The 23,734-nt window shown below is 35.3% G+C and overlaps 1 protein-coding gene and 1 long non-coding RNA gene across 2 annotated transcripts; both read right to left on the bottom strand.

Moving 5' to 3' along the window:
* Window positions 1-5,707: 5,707 nt before the first annotated feature.
* LOC147762035 (uncharacterized) lies at window positions 5,708-8,715 on the bottom strand. The gene is made up of 3 exons (XR_015334217.1): window positions 8,626-8,715; window positions 7,837-8,035; window positions 5,708-7,016 (listed from the first exon to the last, which is right to left on the bottom strand). It is a non-coding gene; the product is annotated as an uncharacterized LOC147762035 (long non-coding RNA).
* Window positions 8,716-13,710: 4,995 nt separating this feature from the next.
* Window positions 13,711-16,272, bottom strand: LOC106153843 (uncharacterized). The gene is made up of 3 exons (XM_013527953.2): window positions 15,968-16,272; window positions 15,309-15,556; window positions 13,711-15,107 (listed from the first exon to the last, which is right to left on the bottom strand). Exons 1-3 carry the CDS (start codon window positions 16,155-16,157, stop codon window positions 14,808-14,810), a joined length of 738 nt encoding a protein of 245 aa, XP_013383407.1. The 5' UTR covers window positions 16,158-16,272; the 3' UTR covers window positions 13,711-14,807.
* Between the last annotated feature and the right edge of the window lie 7,462 nt (window positions 16,273-23,734).

Raw genomic sequence — 23,734 nt, 5'->3', positions numbered from 1 at the left:
GGCGGCGCATGCGTAATGCGTTAGTTAGAGATGAGGCTTTCGTCTTCCCACAAACCTTGAGCGAGGTTAGATAACAGCTGATGAAATCAAAACAACACCTACTCCAGAGAAGAATTTCATCAACTGTGTTATGTTATAAGAATGAAGTAAATGTTCTTAAGTCAACAGCTTAATATTGAAATAGATTTTACCTCCAATATTTCGATGTCTAGCAGAATATTCACCTGGATAGCCTCATTTTCTACATATATATCCACCCTGGACACGGGCTATCTAATGCTATACCTGATAGTCACCGTGTATAACTGAAAAGCTTAAGAGAATTATATTACCTGTAGATTGGCGTAAACCAGTTTTTAAAACAGTGTAAAAATAACCTCCAGTTTTTATTGAATTATTTAATGAAAACAGCATACAATTGGACTGTAACACGTAAAGACATTGTCCTGCAGTGGTCAAATGTGGCAGAATGTCAATGATGTATCAGGCCGATTGATATTTATGCAGTTTTATTCATAATTGCTCTGAATGCTGTAATTGTTCCTAACAATTTACATGACGGGAATAAACCAACCAACCAAAACTCACAGTGTTAAATTGGGAAAGAGGGCTCCGTATCTAACCCTGGATACCAGATAATTAAGGGTCTGCTCACCATTAATATATCGGCCAGTCTACTGTGCAATAACTCCACAGGGAGTCTCGCTAAATGCAATCAGATTGACAGATTAAAACCTCTCCTCCTGGCGTTAAGGAGAAAACAGAACGTACATTCACACCCATATACAATGATTAGAAGTATACATTAGGTAATGGTTTCTTTAAAAATGTTTCAAGTACACTGTTAATAAGAACGCGTTTGTAAATGACATGAAGTAGCTGAAAATTGTGTCGAGACAAGAACAAGCTGTCAGGCAAAGATAATGTTCAATGCACGGTTGAATGTGTGAAGTGTTGAGGCAGACATAAGACATGAGCTCTTGCTAGAGCCAGGTATTGGTAAACAACACAACAATGGGGAAAATAATGGAAAAGACAGAGGGAGAAAATTAGAGAAAAAAAGACAGTTCTACAGTATCACACCGACACCTTGTTACAGGTACATTTTTTCCTTACCACAAACAGGTTAACATAGTAACAGGTAGATATATGGCTTAATTAATACAGTACATGTCGCTGATCTTTTAAATTTCAAATACAGCCTTTATTATTATCATATTGAGAGAAAATATATATTATTTATGTGGAAATGATAGGTAAACAAATTTACTTAGATGAAAATAATCATTCATTTCCAAAAACACAGCGTCTCATTTGCCACATTTGATAAACCTTCTAGAAATAAGAACAAGCGTAGTGAAAATTATTTAAATATTTATGCTCATAGTGTTTTATGTTCAAACTATACAGGTAGATATGAGTTTTGCAGCATACTCGCTTCATAACCTCTGGCGTCGTTTGTGTAATATTGAGAGAAATGTACATTAATGAGATGGAAATGATAAAGAAAGGTACAAAAAAATTTTGTGAGAATTTAAAGAGATGACGGGGGGGGGGGGGGGGTGTAGAAGTCTTGAGCAGAATTAGACTGAATTGGGATCTTCATTGCTCTACCCCTTTACATGTTTTTTTTTTCATGTTATAAGTGGGGATCAGATAGCCCATGTCCACTATATATATCTATAGGACACAAGAAGCACCAGGTGTAGCATCAGATAGCCCGTTTTTCTTCTGACCATTGTTATTTAGCTGTTCTACATTCCTGTATGGTGTTGTGTATTCGTTTGTATTTATCCGGGTCTTCTTTAACTAGTCTTCTCTCTTATATGAGGTTCTTAATTTCCTGGGTCATCTAGTGACTGGTAGGGCCCTTCCTCTCTTCTTTAGGTATATGTCTATTTGTTTCTTCAACAAATGCATTTTTCATGTTGTTCCAGTGAGCTTCTGAAGTATTTATAGCCTCGTCATGTTCTAAAACACCTTACCCCTTTTAAAAAACACTTTCATGATGCTAGTTACAGGATTTCAAATGATTTTTCCATAAATACAGCATTTGATTTGACACATAACTTATACATGAAATCTCGAATTTGGAAGAACGTGGGGAAAGTAATTTAATTATTTTGGCCTTGAAGATTTTATGTTCAACGTTGCGGCAAATAGATGCTGTCGGCTGGCTCAAACATTTCATCGAATATGCGACGTCTTTCCTATTGCCATCATATTTTACCTCAGCTTCTTAACACTAATTAAAATCTTCAGATAAAACAGAATACATTGACAAAAACAGTATTTGCAACATATGGCCTTTCAAAGTAGAATTTGCTTAACGTGAGACATGATGTAATGAATGAGGGACAGCAAATCATTAACTCACAACGCAGATCTGTCAGAAGCTCAGGCAACACCATAAAACAGTTTAAGCAAATAAAGAATTGGTCATAAATCAAACGAAAAGCAAGATTAAGAATACAATTGATATTAAATGAAGCATTTCTTCGATATACATTCTACCCTTGTGCTTGTTTTTATTCTCCCCCAACCTATTCAGCTACCGGTGGAAATAATTGTTTTTAAATCATTGTGTTATATTTTTTACAAACATTATACTTTTAATGTTCTATTAGGAGCAAAAAGGACGGACGCGATCCTAGGGGATTTTTTTCAATTATGGCTCTATTATATTTGCCCGACAGTTCTGTAAAAATCCAGTTTTATCAGTGAATCCTTTTAAGAAAATATTTTGATTATTTAAATATTTTACTTTTTATGCCAAATAGATGTAAAGGGGGGGGCATTTGCACAATGATCTAAGTTGTACAATATGTACTTTCATACCCATTTGAAGTGGGCTGGGTCAAGCCCACCCTATGTGTAGAGGGTCTGTGTAGCACAGGTCTCTATATAAAGTAGGGGCCACCACAATGTACATCTGCTATTATCATATTTAAGTGCCATTTCACGAGAAACTCGACCAAATAGAGGCAAGGCGGGGGTCAACAGATTTTAATGAAATTTGGTGTGAAGATTTCTTCTAAGAAGGTATGAGATTATGTGAAGTAAAATGGAAAAGATATCCTTTCTTTGCAAAAATATGGGGTGAAAAATGTTTGCATTGCTTTTGCTCCGAGATGACCAGTTTCACTCTCTTTATAATGTGGTGCATATACATGAGAATAATTTTTAAAAGGAATATAGTGTATATATTTGGTTAGAACAAACTTCTAACATCACAACCAAGTTTTTTAGAAGATTTTATCACCCCCTATAAAATGTTGCTCGTTTTTCTCACCCCTCCCCAAAACCACTTTTAGACCCTACCCTCACAAAAAACCTAAGATCACCTAACACAGCGGGATAGACTCATGAAACTTGACACGACTATCAACAAAGGATAGTTCTATCAATACATAAAATAAAACTTACTTCACCCTTTATGGGTTGGGAGATATATGCCCTAGAAAATAGAGATTTGTGATCTACTTTTTGTCATTCCTCACTGCCTGTGCAGGTGGAAGACACTTTGTCCAGTTTTAAAATCTGTTACTATAATAAGGAGTGTTACAAATAAATATGACAAATGTATTTAAAAGATAGTCACAAATTTTAAAATGGGTCTATATAAGTAATTTAAAGGCTTTTAAACCTGGACTTATATCTTTAAGCTGGCACCACACAAAAAAAAATGTGTGAAAAATTGGATACATCTCAAAATGTAAAAAGAAGATGGGTTAGCCAGTGCTATGGGTACATTATCAATGAAGCTTTTATTCTACTTTTGTCAATCCAACCCCACGGGTACTCTTGCTGAATGTAATTAGGTTAACAGATAAACACGTCTTTTCTTGTTTCCTGTGCATTCTTACAATCACAATATTTTCTGTATTCTCCTCAATGCAAGTACTGCAGGTGGGTGTTTATCTGATAGCATTCAGCCAGAGTATCCCGGACTTGGGTCGATCTACCTAGAACAAAAGTTTCATTGGGAATGAGCCCTATGGCTGTTGCATAATTGTACCTTGGTTGTGTAATAGCAGCACCTCCACTAAGAATTTGTACAATGCACCGTACTGCATCCATTTCAAACTTTCAAATATGGTGTAGATTTGAACTGCGGTCAAATCACTTATTAAGTGGATTAGATTTCAACTTTCCAATATGTTTGGGTTACAGAAAAAAGTTTGTTTCGGATGTAGAAGCAAGGGACCCAGATTTCCTGCCCCCAAAAGATGAAACCCAGTTCATATTATGTACTCTCCAAGTTATTTTTTATTGAAACACTCATTTCAGATGCAAATTAAATGATCTTTGTTTTTATTTATTTCCGTCTTTTGTTCAAAGAAAAACAAATTGCTTTAAAATAAAAATATATAAATTTATTATGATTTAAAAAATAAAATAAAAAAGCATCATGACCAATTATGAGAAATTTAAATGCCGTTCACTCGACTGAAAACTATTAATATATATACTTATACAGGGGCGCATTCTACACATCTAATATTTACATTATATACATTATTACAAATTTAAAAAAAAACTGAATGAAAAAAGTGACTTATTTATAATCTGCTCTTAGCAGGACAGTGTGCTAAATATCTACAATTTATATGGCTACAGAAATAAATAACACAAAAAAGCCTGTTATGATTATTTGTCTTTTCATTAATGTTTGCCTCTAGAAGGCATTTTTCTTTGCTTTTTCATTATAATATTTAAACATGAAAAATAACCAATAATTTGCCGAAAACTCAGCTACGCATCCTCGTTGAACAGTTTCTTGTTTGTTTTTTATTCATCATTTATTGAAAGACATCAGTTGGATATTCCTTCTTTTCTGATATTTCTTCCTTTCTCAAATTCACTGAGAAGAAATGACTTGACTAGAGAATCTCTTTATCCTCCAACCTGCTTCAGTCCCTAACCAACTGGAACACTATCGTGGCTTAAGGCACCTGACACAGAACCTGTCAACTATACAGTGAAAACTCAAATTGACTGTGCACCTTTCCCAATTTTCTACAACAGATGTATGGCAGTCTCTGATATCTCCAGATGAAGACAAAGCTGCGTGCATGTCACTGGCTGAAATAACGTCATGCCCTTCATCAACATAAGGTCTTATGAGAGATGAGAGTCTGTTATGAGACTTTCAAGGGGAGCGATTTTTGTTCACATTTGTCCTTGCCTGCTTGTGCCGAACAAAGAAGCCTCTCTGTTCAGATAAAGCTGGTATCAGCATGGGCAAAGTATACGAGCACAGTGGTAGCACCCAACTTCATCTAAACTATTATTTCTCCAATCACTGACAGCAAAAAAGGACTCATACTGAGTCTTTTAGGGACTCCAGCAGTGGGTCCTAAATCAAGTCCCTTTGGGGATTTCTCCGAGTCCTTTAATGTTAAAGGGACTCCAGCTAGCTAGAGTCCCTTAGAGACTCAACTGGAATCAAGGGATTCAAGACGATTGAGTCTTTTAAAGGACTCGAAAGATTCGTTAAAGGGGCTCTAGCTATGAATTTTAGTCCTTTCGGAGCCTCCAGATGAGGCTTCTTGGGGAATCATTTTAGTCTAGTGAAGACATTTAAAGACTCATCTGGTCCTATTTTAAAGGGGAATTTTTCATTGAAATTATGTTTTCAGCCTTTTGCAAAGTGATACAACACTTTAAGCAAAACAGTGATAGTTTGAAATTTTGTGATGCAAAAAATAAACTAAATGTTTTTAAATTAATATTTCTATTTGCAGTTAAAAACAGCAAGTTAACAAATCCTCTTTTAGAAAAGCATGCAATAGCCATGGAATCCAATACCTAGATCAAGATACAAACAAATTCTAAATGATAAACATGAATGTATTTCATTAACAAATGGTCATGAACATAGAACTCTTCTTGGAAAACTTAACTCGACCAGTTGTCCCTAAATCTGGGATGACCTTTAGTTGAATTTCTTAACTAATCTAGCCACTAAGCCACCGAAACATGTTAACAAAATAAATGCTTTCTTAAAATATTTCCATAACACAACCAAAAAACATGCTCAAATCAAAAGTATGTGTAGTAATTTTTTACAGCTTACAAAAGATAATATAAAATATAATATGAAAGAAATGATTATTCATAGATACAGCATCTTGCTGCTTACAATACAAACATTATTCACAAAAAAAGGAATCAAAGCTTTTGAAGACTCTGACCCTGGTATTCATCTTAAGTTAATGTGAATGGCTTATTATAACCAGTCTATTTGAAAATATCGTTTTAACTTAAAAGTGTCAACATATTTAAGTTTATACTTTATAAAACTAGAAGTCAAGACAAACTTTTCCATCCACTTAAAACTCAATGTCTTTGTCATGGTCACATGAACTAAATTCCTCATTTTTTTGAAAACTCGAACACCAATTTTTTGAGGAACAAAGTGGTGTCTCAGAACTTCAGTGGCAGATCTATTTTTTTTTTCAAGAAACTTTTCCTAAAAAATTAAAGCCTTATAACCAGATATGCCAGTAAAAATTTTGGTCCTCAATAAATTAAGTGTAAGGAATTTAAAAGAGCCGGCAAATTGGCTAAAATTAAGTGTAAGGAATTTAAAAGAGCTGGTAAATTGGCTAACCTGTAATAGTTTGAATACTTGTCAATGAATAATGGTTCCATAGTGTTTATGAATGTATTCTTGTCAATAAGGTAGTCAGCTTGGGCAAAACCTTAACCTTATTTGTATGCCCAATCAGGACTTAATGAATGAAAGTCAGGTGCCATAAAGGTTGGTCGAATATGCCATGTTAAAGGCAAATAAGTGGCCACCAGGAGCATCAACAAATGGATCAACTGTTGCAGTTTTCACATTTTCAGATAGATGTAAAATTTTGTCTCTTGACATAAAGTCTCCTGAGTACTGGAAGTAATTATAGGCTGAACTGAATCTCCCAGACAACTGAATTTTCGAAGCCGGCATCCACATTCTTCCTTCAAATGAAGCGGCAAACACAAAATGCCAGCACACCAGGTAGCATCTACATGTAAAGAAAAAATATATACTCATTATCATCTACTAATGAGATGCAGCAAATGATGAATATACTTTACATTTGCAGTGAACTATGTATTAACTGTAGTCTTCAATGTCTAACATTAGCTTTGGATGTGTTCTACCAAATTTTCTGTTGTCAAAGGATGCAATAAACATCAAATCCAAAAGAATTAACAAGATGAAATTGTGCATACATGTAGGGTCACAAAAAACGAGCTTAATTTATTAAAAAAAAAGTGCCAAGTAACGAGTAACATCAACCTCTTGTAAATCTCACTTTTATTGACTAGGTTTACACTGTTGCAAGAAAGAATTGTTTCATGATTAAGTGCAGGATCTATAAATAAATATGTAATTGCATATATAGGTAATGTGCAAATGAAAATAACTCATAGCAGTTACATTATTTTATGAGTAGAGGATTGTGTTCAATGCAATCAAGGATAATTTTATTGGGATACTAAAGCGTTCAATTTCAAGGTTTTCATCTCAATTATCCCAAAAGGAAATTATATGGATTTAAAACCCCCTGGTTTTGTGAACCCAAATGAGGGCAGGCATAAGTTGCCAAATTTTTTTTGACGTCATCATTAGACCCACAATCTGCGCAACCATATCACACTGAAGAAGAAAGCAGCCTAAGCCTGGCTTGTGGAATCTCCTGACATTTTTATAAGGTTATTTTGCCTTTATTTTGAGACAATACAGAATGATGCAAACAATGAAATTGAATTCAATGTCTTTTTAGAGGGAAGCATTTCAAAAGGAACTGTAAAAAATATTGAAAATTAAATAGTACATACACTTTCTGTCAACATCAGAGCGTGCAGACGCCATATAGCTTCTTTAGCCTCTTGCAGTTCACTAGAGAGTCCCCTCATGGAAGCTCCTTTTCATTTTGGGCTGTGGCAAATTGACAAGACCTTGTCCATAAAAATCCAAGTTTTTTGCCATTGCTGACTTAATATCCTTCTCCGATAGCCTTGTGAATTCATTGAATAACTGAAAATAAGTAAACATTTTAATTAAAGATAAATTCAACATATTGATATGGTATAACATGTTAAGATTAAAGGTAATTTTTCCTAACTAGTTTGTTATTTAATATCTAACTTGCTAGCCAGATCAAACACCGAAAGCCTTTTTTACATGAACTGATCTTTTAAAACAAGACTGTAACATAATGACAGATAAACACGACAGCAAAAGCGGAAGTTTAGCCTGACCTCTGTGGTCCAATTTCAGAAACACAATGACCTGATTTTCTACTGCCATATCTGCACAGCAGTGGATACAAAAATGATAAATACTACATGATTTATTTTTTAAAAGCTTACAGGGTTTTTTGATTTTTTTATTAAAGCTAATCAGAACAAATCCTATGTGTGAGAATAATATTCCCTGGCCAAGATTTTGATTACTGCCACGGAAAAAGTCACAGTATTCAATACTCACAGCAACAGGCCCAAAAAGGGCTATGGGTCTATAACTGATCGTCTCAATATGGTCTAAAGCACTCAATGACATAAAACTTTAGGAAATTAAAAAAAAACTAAGTCTAAAACCGTTAAATACTTAAAAGTTTTACTTACCAAAACAACAAACGTGTGTGAAGGCTTCCTCGTGGTACCTGACGGATCTGTCATCACCAATCACGTGACTAAAAAAACCGCCAAAGTGAGTATTTAAATGGACTCAAAACTTGAGTCTAGCTTGAAACAATGAAATCGTTAGGTTGGATTCCTTAAACGGACTTGAGTGAGTCTGTTTTGGTTAACATTGAGTCTCTAAGGGAATACAGCACCCTGGAGGCCTCTGAGAGAATCAGTTGAAGCTTTTTTTTTTTCTCTCAGTGATGCCTTCCACTTTTGTTTTCAGCTGGCATACAGATTTATCTGGCAGAAATATAAGTGGCTTTCTCCACGCAGTGAATCTTAAAAACAAATTAATGAAAATATTATTTTACAAATATATCCCTGCTAATAATTTTCTGGAAACTATGAAATTTACCCAGGTGAAAGGGTTTTCATTAGCAAGGTCCTATCTAGCAATGATAAAATCCACATTAAAAGTTAATTCTTACAACAAGCATCAATGTTATTGTAACAAACATTGATTAGAATACGAAACAACATAATAATTTTCAAAAAGAAAGTCATATAATCATACAATAAGCCGAATGAAGTTTTTTTTAAATATTTTCTAAAACTAAAAAGCCATATAAAGAATGACGAATCTAAGGCAAAGGCATGACACAGAATCTCATTTACCTCATACCCATTACTAGCATACTTACTTGGTTAGCAAAGCATTTTCCTTTCCTTGTGTGTAGTGAGTGCTGGCACTCTCTGAATTGAGTCCCCCGTGGGAATCTGTGAGCTGAACATACCATTAAGCTAAGTAGCTCACTCTCAGAGCGTCTGAAGAATGGGCTCCCTATCATCCCTGGACGAAAAGCACATTCAGATTTCGTAAATGATTCTCAACATGCCTGGTGCACTCCCCAAGCAAAATACAACTCGTCTGATATTTGTTGGTAGGTTTAAAACCGCATGCTATCTTTTCTGCATCAAAAATATTTACTTCTCACCCCGATGTCTACGTAGATTGTGAGGAAGCACGCAGAGTTATACAAGAAAGAATCGAACTATTTTCTTTGTCTTGATCGAAACCAATTACAACGACGCTAATCATTCGGAAAACTATTTAGAATATTGTCAATTGTATTAATATAAACAAAAAAGTACCATTGATAAAAATCAGGCGTATTTTAACAGCACCATAGAAATGAACCACCGCATAACTCACCGCTCACACCCTTCATTGTAGACGTCCACCCCTACGTATCCTGACAAGATGCAGTATTTTTATTGTGTAATTACAAAGCTCAAGTCCTTAACTTTCCAAAAATTGTGTTCTTTTATTCAAATTGGACGCCGTGTTAGGCAAAATTTGCCAATTGGTGAGTGCTACATTTGGACATTGATTTTGGTCCCTCTTTTTACGGGCCAAGTTCATTACTTTAGCAACTTGGTTGACATTTAAGTCGCACACCATCAGAAAGTTCTTGGTATGGACCCTTAGAAAAAAAGAATAGTTAATGTCAAACCCTTCATTTAATTTACAAGCAAACTTCCACTACTTTTGTTACGATATTTTTTGTAGTCAGGTCCCCCAAATTTCAAATGGCAATATCTATTTTTTTCAAAAAAATTCAGAATTTTTAAAGTACCCCTGTATGCTTTCAACATCTTTTGTAACAGTTTTCAAACACAGAAAATATTGGTTGAATCTGCCGACCCCCACCTTGCTATACTTTAGCTGATTTGGTTGATTCTCTCGTGAAATGGCACTTAATATAACTTTAAATATCTGAAGAACAATTTACATTTCATCTTTCTTAATTCTAATAAATGAGGATAGACTAAATGTATTTAGACTCCATTTCTCATCCATATTTTCCTCTTTAGCATGTATTATATGAAAATGAATTTTCTTTTTCTGCTTGCAACCGAAAAAATTTTACTAATTCTAACCCCTGCTTCCCTTTCAAACACCTTAGTTTTCGGAGTTGTTCTTTGTGTACAAAAGATACGATTTGTTTTTCTACCTCATGGCAGGGAAAATATTGGCTGGCTGCATACATGTAAGTTTTGAGTAGATATCAAGCCCAACCCTAAGACAAGCTGATTTTCAAATATATCTCACCTTATATTCATGTCTTTTCGACCATGAATAATTAGCTTGTCTTAGGCAGGGGATAATATATAAAATAAAAAAATCTTTAATCCTCAAGTCATTGTGAGATTCTTTTTTTCTATCAGCACTACATGTAAGAATAAAGCAATCAAAATCTTGATCACAAGCACTGATTTGCCACTTATTGTCTTTCTTTTTAAAACTGGCACCTTCTGTATCCCATTACAAAATTTCACAGTTGTCACCTTACTACAGCTATAGAAATGTAACAATGCATTTCATAACTCCCCTAAAGCACACATGTTCTTGAGTATTTGACATGGTCATTTTGACATCATTTTTTGATATTTCAAAATTATTTTTACAGTGGATCATTAAAGTGTAAGATCTTAATTTTAATTTGGTAGCATTTTTTTTCATTCATTCAAAATTTATTTTTCATGTACAAAGGTGGGCACTTTTACCCTCTTATCACCACTCATCCTATATGGACCTTTCATGTATTAATACTACAAACATTGTCTCAGAACCCAATCCCTTCAGCTTGATGAATTTTTAGGAGCTTTTACATTTTCCAGCTCAGCATTTCCGGAAAAACGTAAAATGAAGAGTCAACTTACATATCTCTAAAAATAGAGAAGTAATACTGTAATCAGACGTGAAAAATTATGATGAACCAGTTTTCAGTTCAACTCATCAGCAAAGTTTAAATACAAGAGCTCTCTCTCCACTACAGGTAAATTTACCCCTAGCCACAAATAGGTTTATAGGGTAACATGTAATTTATGTTAATTCTAATTGTATTTGAAACTACAATAATGGAAGTGAGGAAAGATGTTGAAAGAATGTCAGAGGAAATTTAATGGTCATTTTGAAAAACAATATTTCTGGAGTATTTATAGGCTCGTCATGTTCTAAATTATTATTTTGCTTTAAATAACTTGAATGGTTTCAGAAAAGTGATTTAAATGGAAATTAAATGTTGATTTTCCATAAATTAAGCGTTCCATTTGACACGTAAGGTACAATTTATCTCGAATGTGATAGAAAATAAGAAAAAAACACTTAATTATTTAGCCTCTGAGGGTCTTATATGCAATGTTTACCGCAAATGAAAGCTTTCTGACACAATCACTTTACATGTCTTTGCTATTTCCATCATATTTCACCTAAGATTCTAGACAGTAATTAAAACATTCAGAAAAACCAATGCAATGACTAAAACAGAAATGGCAACATACGCTCGTTGAAAGTAGATTTTGCAACTCATAATAGAGTAAATGAGGGATGGGCAAATAATTAACCCGCAACGGTCTTCTTTGAATAGCTCAGATAGCATCATGGAACAGCTTACGCAAATAAAGGACTGGTCGGAAATAAAAACAAAAAGGCAAAATGTCTTCGATGTGCCTGCTACCCTTGTACTGATTTTTATCCTCCCCCAATCTATTCCGCTTCCGGTAGAAAGAGTTGTTTTAAAGTCCTTTGTTCTAGTACATATGTTTGGAAACATATGCTTATAATGCATTTACTATTAGGAGCAAGAAAGGTTTTCTTTCTGTGAGGATTTCTAAAACTATGGCTCTATTAATTCCATTTGCCGAGCAGTTTTACAAAATATGGTTTTATCGCTGATTCATTTTAAGAAAATATTTGACTTATTACATATCTCAAAATTGCCTTGAAATTACATGTACTTCAATGATAAATGAAATGGGATTTCTATAAAAATTCCTAAATAAATGCAGCGAAATGAGAAATGCAGCGTTTGCTAAGTTTTCTTTTCTTTTCTTTTTAATACTTGAAGTCAGATGGATCACAAGAAACCGGTTTTACAGTACTCAGGCAGTGTGGGATTCATGTTCAAAATAGAAGCTTTCCTGGTCATTCACATAATTAAATATTGAATATCTAAAAAGACGGTAATGCACCGTATATATATATTCCGAAAGTCCTGAATAGTATTCCTTTCCAATGCTCTTTAGATACTAAACTGGCCTGGTTTTTATTTCAAATTTTAAAGAGAATTTTAGCACCAAAACACTATCTACGAATTATAGGCGTTGAAGATGTAGCTGACTGTGCCTTTTTTGTAACGGACACTGTGAAACCTTTCATCATCTGTTAGTTACATGTCCAAAAATTGCCCCCTGTGGAAAAATCCGTGAATAGATTTATTCAAAGACAGGAAATAGACTACAACTAACATATACTGACAAAATTCTTGGAATTCCAAACACAAATTATAGGGTACTTAATAGCTTGCTTATAATAACCAAAATAAACATATTATACCTCAGTTTCTAAACAGTAATTAAAATCTTCAGAAGAAACGGAATGCAGTAACTAAAACAAAACTATTTCCTTTTTACATCTCTCAAAGTTACCAACAAACATTAAGATGATTAAATAAATTAAATCTTTATTTAAAAAATTACGCAATAATCCCTAAGGAATACAGCGTTTCCTTTGCTATTTTTTATTTTTGAAGTAAAATAGATCACAAGAAACCCTGTTATTAATTCAGGCATTTGGGGTATTTATGTGCTGGTGCCTGGACCGCGCAATTAACAACAGGCACTGCTTTTCCCTCGGATCTCTCTACATGCACCAGTAAAACGGTTATTAAGGAGATGGACCTCTGTGAATCCCCAAGCGACATCATTTTGAACCTTTGGACCCTCCCATTGTGCCGACATTACCCTGGGATATCCACGAGTGGCAACATTTTAACCCTATGGGGACCCTTTGAATCACGTGTATCTCGCTTTTTATTAGATGTTTTAAAATACTATTTCTGACGCTGTGGCTTGTGGTCAATTTGGTAATCAGAGCACTGGTGGTGTCTCTGCCTCTGATGATCTGAAGGACGATTTGCTTCATGATGTAAAGGACAGTTAGCATTTCTATCATTCTAACACTACTATATGACTTCTTAACCATTCATATATTATCACATAAGGAAAATAAATCTACAGTTATCTTTTTCACCCTTTATTCCGAAGCAAAGCCTAAAGACATAATTGGTATAAATCTCATAATTATACACCGTTTGTTGTGCATATTTTGCTCACGTCAGTTAGTCGTAAAATGTTGAATTCTACAATTATTGCGTCTAACATTTACTTTTTACGCAACAACAAATATTCCATGCATGGCAAATGGTCAAATTGGACGTTTGTTTGACTTTCAATCCCTCTCAAATATATCTTAATTGAAAATTAATTAAGTCCTGATTAAAAATACACAATCAAAACTGAATTGAATTCTGCTTAACTATAATGTCTTAACTAATTAAATTTAATAGCCATTTTGTCACAATCAAAAAAGGCATCATGAAAAGTAAAAAGAACCCATCGACATAGAAAACTGAACAACCACACTAATAGAAGCGAAAAAATAGTTAACAGAAATATCTAAATTTAGAATTAAGCAAAGCACGATGATGGAAATGATAAAAACACCCATACATTAATATTTTTGTCATTTCACTCATTTCTGGTATTCTGCTATCAAAACACAAATATGTCGGATTTGTTAGTTGGGTAAATTTCAATCTTGACTATGTACCCGGTAAGGTGACATTGACGTCTACGTTACATCAAATATACCATCAAAAATAATACACGAAAAATTAATACACAACCGCATGTCTTCACAAAAAATCTGACCTTAAGCAGCATCTCTACTGAGTACTGCTAAAATTAAATAAATACAGAATACGTCAGCGACAAAGTGACCTGAAAAAGATTCTAAATGGAAAGCCCAGTAAACTAAAATCCAAACCCTATATATACAATAATCAATACTTGAAATTAAGAAAGATTAGTGAGACTGCAGTATGCGTTCCCCATTTTTCAGTCCTCATTCTATTATTATGGAATTATGGAATACAGTTATCCGAAAAATTACCTAAATGGAAAGACAATAAATGTAGTAGTGAAATATTTACCATATAGCCCAATAATGAATACATTTAAATAAAGTAAGAGAAGTGAAAATGCAGTTTGCGTTCCCCATTTCAGAACTCATTGTCCGCATCCGTTTGGAATTCAGTCCAGTTAGTTGTCTGTGTTTACAAGGGAGGAATCAAGAGAGGTTTCCATGGCGGAAGGACGAGCGGCCCTAGGTCCGAAAAGTCGTTTTGTGGAAATCCATTGTAGTCCCCGCAAATACCACGTACTCCTAAATCAGCGGCGGAGTGTAAGGGGGTCATGGTTATCCAGACAGAGTGCAGAGCGACATAAACAGTCATTGGAACGGCATGGCAATGTATAACATAACCTCTGGGCGCAAAAAAATCCACGGTAACAGCTCCGCCGGCAAGGATGACTGGTGGTAGTGGAATTGGAAACCACCATCCCATGAACCAATACTGGAAACAAAATGCAAACAAACATGTTAGTATAGCACAATGGAATGCATCTTTAAGTACTGAGAACACTATGAATGCGCATAGTAAACAAAATACTATGGTCATAGACAGAGAGGAACAAAAAGGGATACGGTGCACAAAATCGACAGCTTATTGCAAAATGCATTCACTGGATTGAAAACTATTGGGAAGAAGACTCACCCACAATGCCACAGTAGGACCTAATACAGCCCTAAAGTATTGGCCTGAACACTTAACGTAGACTTCATCGATGCGCGTTTTCGGTCCCCCATTAAAGAATTCCTGGGTCGTAACCACCCACCATGGAAGATCCACCCAGGGCATTACCATAATGCCAAGTCTATCAGTAGGGGTGTTATAGAGGAACTTCAGACCGTCAAATGTACGGTAACGTACATCGCCTCGTCCCCAACAGGTGCTATTCCTAACTAAAAGAACAGAGAATTTCAACCTTTGGACAAAACAACATGTAAAAGTAAAGTGTGCCAACAAATCTAGTCACTTCTTTGCCTTCTATTACATTCTGTAAACACGAACTCCTTGAAGCATTTGACCTATGGTATGAAATGAACTATTAAAACTATTTGCACTCACATTTGATACTTTGAATGTATCAGACCGATAACTACGGGATATACACCCTTATGACCAATATAACCTAAGATAAAGTGATTCAATTACATACCATAGCGAATATCATACAGTCACTATGGTCACACAATACCTCGTCGTAACGGTGGCAAAAATTGATGTAGCAACTGAAATGTACGTGGGTTTTCTTGTCAACCATCACGCTCACACTCAATCAACCTAATAGTAAGCTGGTCATGTCTACTTACTGTAAGGGCTGTACTGGCCAGGTACCGGTACATGTGAGGTGTTGCCTGCGTATGGTGCTAGCTTGTAATCAATCTCTTTGGGAGTGAGAACGCCATCTACCATCGTACCAGGCCCAAAGGAGACCAGAAGTATGGCCACAGCCAGGGGAATAAGCTGTCGATCCATGATGTCGGTAAGCAGATATCTCATCTCTCATCTCTCGTGGGGACTTTTATAGTTCTCCAGTTCACTTAGTTTTAAACTAAGGTGGAATAGAATCTACCAATAGGCGTTTAGATGAATATTAATGTTGACGTCATCGAATTTTTTAACATGTCGATTTCCACACCTCTCTATATTGTGACTTTTTCTTCAGTTTTAAAAAGTCTGGAAAAGAGTTGGCATTTTTATTTTTTAAATTGTTCATTTGTATCCGCACAGAAGTCGAAACATATGAAAGATAGATATGGAAATCGTGATACAGTAAAGAACACGAAAGACAGCATAATTTATGTTTTTATTGAAGGGAATGCCTTAAATCAAGGAGTCCTAAGGCTGATGCTCTTTTTTGCCTGACAACAATTACCTAAACAAGTTCAGTCAGATTACATTGAATAGAAAGGAAATTATTTTAGAAGCTACTGATAACAGAAGCATATTTTCACTGAGCTTAAATTTCTGAAGTTTTGCTCTGCCTCACTACTCACCTCTTCTTTTTCACGTGATAGGGGTGGAAAGAAAGATAGGGCTGAAACTTGATGAACGTATAAAAATGGCTCAGGCAGTTAGTTAGTGATGAGCTTCTGTCTTCCCACAATCCTTGAGCGCGGTTAAATAACAGCTGGTGAAATCAAAACAACACCTATTTCAGGGAAGAATTTCATCAACTGCGTTATGTTATACGAATGAAGTAATTTTTCTTCAGTCACCAGCTTGATAATGAAATAGATATTACCTCCAATATTTCAATGTCTAGCAGAACATCTTCATTAGGGATATTTGCCAAGATAGCTTAAAATTTTCTCCAGGTGCCCTATAGATAGGCTTATCCACCCTAGACACGGGCAATCCCATGCTATACCTGGTCACTGTGTATAACTAAAAAAACGTTTAAGCTCTTAAAAGAAAATGATGGTGGAGTAACGTAAACGTGACGAATTATTTATTGAAAACAGCACCCTTTACAAAATATCAGGCCTGCTGCAAATACGCAGCAAATTTGCAACAAATTTGCTACAATATTGCTGCAAACTGCGACGCCTTCTTGCAAATTAGCAGTAGGTTTGCAGGGGCGGATCTAGAGATGTTTTCTTTCAAAATATTTTCTGACAGTCTTCGCAATTACCTTTGTCGATCCAGCCTTCATTTTTGACCGTCTTCCGACAGAAAATGTAAACTTATGTAAAAAATGTCAATGTAAACTTAAAAATCTGACCGTCTTCGGGAAGACCCAGAAGATACCCTAAATCCGCCCCTGTTTTATAGCAATATTGCTGCAATAATGTTGCAATATTGCTTCAAAATTATCAATTTGCTAAGGGCATACAATTGGGCTTTAACACGTAATGACATTGGCCTGCAGGGGTAAGATGTGGCAGACCGTCAATGATGTATCAGGTCGATTGATATTTAAGCAGTGTTTTCATACTTGCTATGAATGCTGTAATTGTTCCTTACAATTTACGTGACGGGAATAAATTAAAAAACCAAAAAAAAATAAAAAAAAAAAAACACTGTATTAAATTGGGAAAGAGGGCTCCGTATCTAACCCTGGATACCAGATAATTAAGGGTCCGTTCACCACCAGTATATCGACTCTTCTACTGTACACTAACTCCACGGGGACTTCACTGAATGCAATCAGATTGACACATTTTCTGGCGTTAAGGAGAATACAGAACAGCTGGCGATTATGTGTACATTAACATCCATATACAATAATTTAAAGTATGCATTAGGTAATGGTTTCTTTTAGAAATGTTTCAAATACGTATTAATAAGAACGCGTTTGTAAATGACATGAAGTAGCTGAAAATTGTGTCGAGATAGGAACAAGCTGTCTTGCAAAGATAATGTTCAACGCAAGGTTGAATGTGTGAAGTGCTGGGGCAGACAAGACATGATCTCTTTCTAGAGTCAGGTATTGGAAAACAACACAACAATGGGGAAAAGAATGGAAAAGACAGATGGATAAAATTAGAGAAAAAGAGACTATTCTACAGTATCACACCGACACCTTGTTACAGGTAAATTTCTCCCTTACCACAAACAGGTAAGCATAGTAACACCTATATGGCTTAATACAGCACGTGATGCTGATCTTTTAGATCTCAAATACAGCATTTATTATAATCATATTGAGAGAAAATATACATTAATAAGGAGGAAATTATAAAGAATGTTAGAAAAATTAAGTGAGAATTAAGGGGTGACAGTGGGTGTAAAGGCTTGAGAAGAATCAGATTGAATTGGGATCTTCATTGCAATGTGATTCAATGACTCGTCTTTACATGAGTAGCAAAATCTGTTGTTTTTTTAATGCCATATGTTTCCATTTCTGTTTTTGTCAATAATTTTTGATTTATCTGAAGGTTTTAATTAGTGTTTGGAGCTCAGGTAAAATATGATGGCAATATTTAATGAAATGGCTGAGCCAGCTGACAGCATCTCTTCGCCGCATACATTGAGCATAAAACCTTACAGGCCAAAATAATTAATTATTTCCGAACATTCTAACAAATTCGAGATTTTATTCACGTGCCAATTCAAATGCTGCATTTATGGAAAATCAGCATTTGGTTTTCATTTAAATCCACTGTCTGGCATCATTATAGTGTTTTAAAAACAATACGATTTTTTAGAATATGACGAGCCTATAAAAACCCTTCCTTATTTTCTCCCTCGTGATCAGATATATCTTCCAAAATATCATTACTTCATAATTACTGAAAATTATCAAACACAAGCCAATTCATTTTCAAGCCTTTCTTAGCTAGCGGTCACAGAGCAACAACATCTACATGTACTCACATCAGTCTGATGAGTGCCCATGTCCAGTTTGGCCGTAAGCTAACGGTATGAAAGTTTTCCGGTTTTCAGTTTTTTAATTTCTATTTTATTCCTAATCAGGCATTTTTGTTTCGATTTCTAACCAGTTATAAATTTGTTTAAGTTGTTTCAGGACGCTGTCTGAGCTATTGAAGAATGGTGTTGCGAGTACCTCATTTTGATAAACGGTTGGGAACTGAGGTAAAATATGATGGAAAAAGCAAAGACGTCGTATATTTAATTAAGTGATTGAGCGAAAAAGCTTCCATTTGTGGTAAACGTTGAACATAAAACCTCCAAAGGCTAAATGATTAAACTGTTTTTTCGTACGATTTGTCAAATACGAGATTAAACGTACCTTGTGTGTTAAATGGAAATCTGCATTTATGGAAAATCAACGTTTAATTTCCAATTAAATTACGTCAAGTGATTTAAAACCAATATGATATTTTAGAATATGACGAGCCTATAAATACTCCAGATATATTGTTTTTTATACTTAGCATTTCAAAACTATCAATAAACTTCCTCTGTCAGCACCTCTTAATATGCACAATCCCAAATCCTCCCTATCATGAGCGATTTATCAAAGATACAATCAAATATTCAACGTTTTTCAAAACCAAGCCATAAGTTATCTGTTACTTCGTTAACATGTTTGTGGTTAAAGAGAAATTTATCTGAACTGAAGAAAACATATCTTGTATTTTATGCTGAAGAGTTGGACTGAAACTGTGTATAATCATCCGAATTTTTTCACGTGTGAATGCAGTATTACTTTTCTGGCTTTTACAGATAAGTAAGTCACACTATCTTATTTACACATCTTCATTTTATGTTTTTTTCCAAAACACTGAGTAGAAAAATGTAACAGTTCCGAATAACCCAGCAAGCTGAGTAGATTGGGTGTTGGGATAATGCGTGTAGTATTTATTCTTCAATGGTCCATCGATTACGCCATAATGCAAGGTGAATGGACTGGGCTAGCATCAGATATTACTTAATATTCATCAAGCAACATACATCGCATCACACTATAAGAACATACCTCATATTGAATATAACCGATTTAATGTGGCATATTAAAACACAGAGAAACGGACCTGTGCATGATACCTGCCAACACCAATTTAAACACCAATTCAGAGCTGGCGGGGGTCAGGTCAGGCTTTTTTCCCCCTAGACTGATATTGAAGCCTTTAGCAAAGATTCAAACTAAACCTAAATATTAAAATTGACACAGACGTGGTCACTGTAGTCAAAGTGTACATTGCCGTGTTCATTACTTAACTTTGGCTAGCTTTCACCTTGCGGAACATAATCAAAAGTGGAAAGATTATTGATAATATTTCGAGAAATCTAATTTCATTTATCACTGAAATAGTTTTATAAGTAGTGTGTCACTCTAAAATATGTGCATCGAAATTTCAATTACATTAAATCTCCTTTTCAACTACATTTCCTTTGTCTTACCTCCAGTGAGCAGTTTATTTTCAATCCACATTTCAGTCTCCTGATCGACACCAGCATCTTCATCTATCACATCCTTATCCACAGCACATTGTCATCAGTAATCCTCAATCTCACCAATGAGTCAGTAAATATTTATCCATCATTGACACAGCTAATGTTTTATATTAAACCCACTAAATGATAGGCAATTACGTATTCAATGTTCAGTACTTTTTTCAATTTCATACGTTAGTTCAACAATTCCCTTGATATTAGTATTATCTTCGACAGTCATAACTTTAGATGTTGGATCTTACCGGGTTCAACCTGACATGTCTATCTCTAAGATCGGTTGGCAAAATCTCAATTAAAAAAAGGTTAAAATTAGGACACATTAACGTGTTTCTACTTGGTCCTGCTTTCCCCCACTTGGTTCTCACACGAGTTTCTTCACTGTCATCACTTCATTAATCACAGTATTTGTCTTTTATCATACAGAAGAACAAATAAATACCAACGTGTATGCAGGTCACGTCAAACTTGCTCTGCCTCGATATCCTTGTGGTCATTTAGCATTTTATATCTTGAATATTTCCTCTGTTATTGCAAAGAACTCTTCGCTGTAGATGAAATGGAACAGATCAGTACAGTGACGTATTAAGTCATATGAGCAACCTGCTACTGGGTTAACCTATTTGTGGTCAGTGAGATGTATTAGCAGCTACCCCTGTGCGTGCTGGTGTAATATGCTGCTCTTATATTGTATAATATATAATATCTGTGAAGCAGGTATCAGCAGTTAGTCTAGTGGTAAATTCTTCAAATGTTTCACTTAACTTTCAAATAAATTTGAGAGATTTAATATATCAAAATATTTTTAAAAGGATTCACCGACAAACCTAGAATTCTACAGAACTGCTGAGCATCACAATGTGGCAACTTTCCATAAATAATTCAGCAAGCTGACAAAAGTGGGTTTGAGGCCACTATTACACAATAATACATAAGAATGTCATAAATTGCGCTATAACTGTATGATTTCTCAAACAAATCATACATGCTTGTCTTGTTTCCCTGAATTACATGGTGTAACACGCATATGCTAAACACAGCCACTATACGACAGAGATTGTTGCAACGTATGTCAAATGGTTCTCCTCCTCACACATGCTATTCCAAGTAGTTTCTTCTGAATTATGTTTTTGCCAACCCTCCAGTTACCAGTTCAGGGGGGAATGTACCCGAATATCGCTAAATATCATCATTTGGGGTTTTTTATGTCTAATTATTGGTTAAATGTGTATCTAACATTTAAAGGAATAACCTTTTTACATTTTGAACAGTCTTCACGGTGACTTGGAAAATAGACATAGCTAGCTTGATTCACAATAGGTCTAGGGCGTGAACGGTGAGTTCCGTGTTAATTACTAGATATGTTTGTTATTGTTAAAGGTTGTCTGAATTGTCAGATTAGATTTCAGTTGTAATAGAGTAAACTTTGCCTTGAGTGAGTATTAAAATAAGTCAAGGACTTTAAGTAAATAGAGGCAATAATGCTGCTTGCTTTATATTCACTGGGGGACCAGGGGGGAGTGGCGGCACAGTGGGAGGGTCCAGAGGGTTTCAATTATGCCGCTCGACGTATATTCACTGAGGGATCCGGGGGGAATGGAGCAGCAGTGGGACGGCAAAGTGGAAAGAGATTTTAGAGAATCCACCTGTGCAAATCATACAGGCAGCACAACTGCAAAATTATCGTTGATTTATTTTCACGAAATTTAGATTTTGATTGTTGCTGTAAGTGTGTGCTGCTATTAGCAAGGGTTATCGCAGATTCAGATTGTGTTTTCTAAGTCTCATCTAACGCAATGACCGCCGCCGCGCGTACGGTATACCACAATTTGTGCCAAGACTCCGCAAACACAATTGTTTCAATGAATTTCAGAGAGATTTAAGAAAATATCGAGATTTAAGAAAATATCTATTTTATTTTAAGAAAAGTGAGATATGCGTGTCATCGTTCTAATGTGCCAGTATAATTCATGCAGAAGAAGGGGGTGCAGACGGGAAACGAGGGGTGTGCGGTGACGGATACACGTGTAGCACCCCTACTCCCAGTGCCGTATGGTACTGAAAGTCCAGTCTGGTTTATATACAGAGGACCGTGAGTGGGTTATTTGCAGCCAACAGCCATTTATTTTAATTTGCTGACCGATTGCAAAACCTGTCATCTATAAGCGCGTGTTTCTTTCTAATTCCCGATGACAACGCGTTATGTACACCACAAAAAGAACTAGTTGAATACATTCGGGAGGCATGCGAAAAAAAAAACATAAATCACATAAAAAATACATACATAAATCACATGAAGAAGGTGATTCCAGCAGTGAACGAAAGGGAAAGGAATGCATCTGGCTTTTAAACAAGCACCACATGTTATAAGAAACAATTTGAGACATTGCTATTTACTTTATGTATCAACTGTTTTTAATTATTTATTTCAGTGTTGTTCGTGACTCTTTAAATAATTCAACTAGATTCAAGGTGTCAAAAAGTTTTTAAATTATGACTGGTTTTGTTCTTCAGCATTTTATTCTCTTATTCGCACTGTTTTCACTCTAGTCTTCCGTTGTGGCTGATACAACTTAACCCGTTAGTTTGCTCGTGTCCATAGCAATCTCTTTGCATTAACGATAAAAAAAAAAACTGGCATGAGGTCATTTAGGAGTAGATTGAGTTCCTTGGACCGACAAATTTGGGCGACCTATCAGCATTACATGCTGATTCTCCTACCTTGCAATCATCATGCAGGCTATATTGCCCGGTCCTGCGGTGCAGGGCAGGAAGTTCCTGCGGCAGTAAGGCTAGACTCCGGCGACACTGTACAGTACCTGTCATCTACATTTCACCCCCCCCCCCCACGCACACACACACACACACACACACACTCACTTTTCCTCCAGGCTCCTTGTCAACGAAAGCATTTTACAATATGAATCATGGTCGATTAAAATTATTCAAAAAACGCCATTCTCTCCTGTGAATCAAGAACTCACTTGACCTCATGCACGTGCATCTGAGTAGTAAATGGGGAGGGGTGAGTTTGGTTATATTAGTTTCGTTTATTAATATTGTTATCATTATTTATATATTTATTTATTTTGTATTTTTTTACTGAAATTTTCTTCTTTAGGATGATTTCATCAAAGGTTCGCTTAAATCAGGCTTAATTTTTTTACTTTTTGAACTTGAACATTTTTTTTTATTTTTGCCATTAGCCCTTAAAT

This window comes from Lingula anatina, chromosome 4 (assembly GCF_051362555.1).
Source record: "Lingula anatina isolate TDL-2025a chromosome 4, LinAna3.0, whole genome shotgun sequence".
In the NCBI taxonomy this organism is placed as follows: Eukaryota; Metazoa; Brachiopoda; class Lingulata; order Lingulida; family Lingulidae; genus Lingula; species Lingula anatina.
This window is presented reverse-complemented; position numbering and strand designations above follow the sequence as displayed.

Coding starts and splice junctions, on each gene's coding strand:
- LOC106153843 (XM_013527953.2), bottom strand. CDS start 16,157: ATGAGATATCTGCTTACCGACATCATGGATCGACAGCTTATTCCCCTG. Junction 15,557..15,967: donor TGGCCAGTACAGCCCTTACA/GTAAGTAGACAT, acceptor CTGTTCTTTTAG/TTAGGAATAGCACCTGTTGG. Junction 15,108..15,308: donor GTCCTACTGTGGCATTGTGG/GTGAGTCTTCTT, acceptor TTTTGTTTCCAG/TATTGGTTCATGGGATGGTG.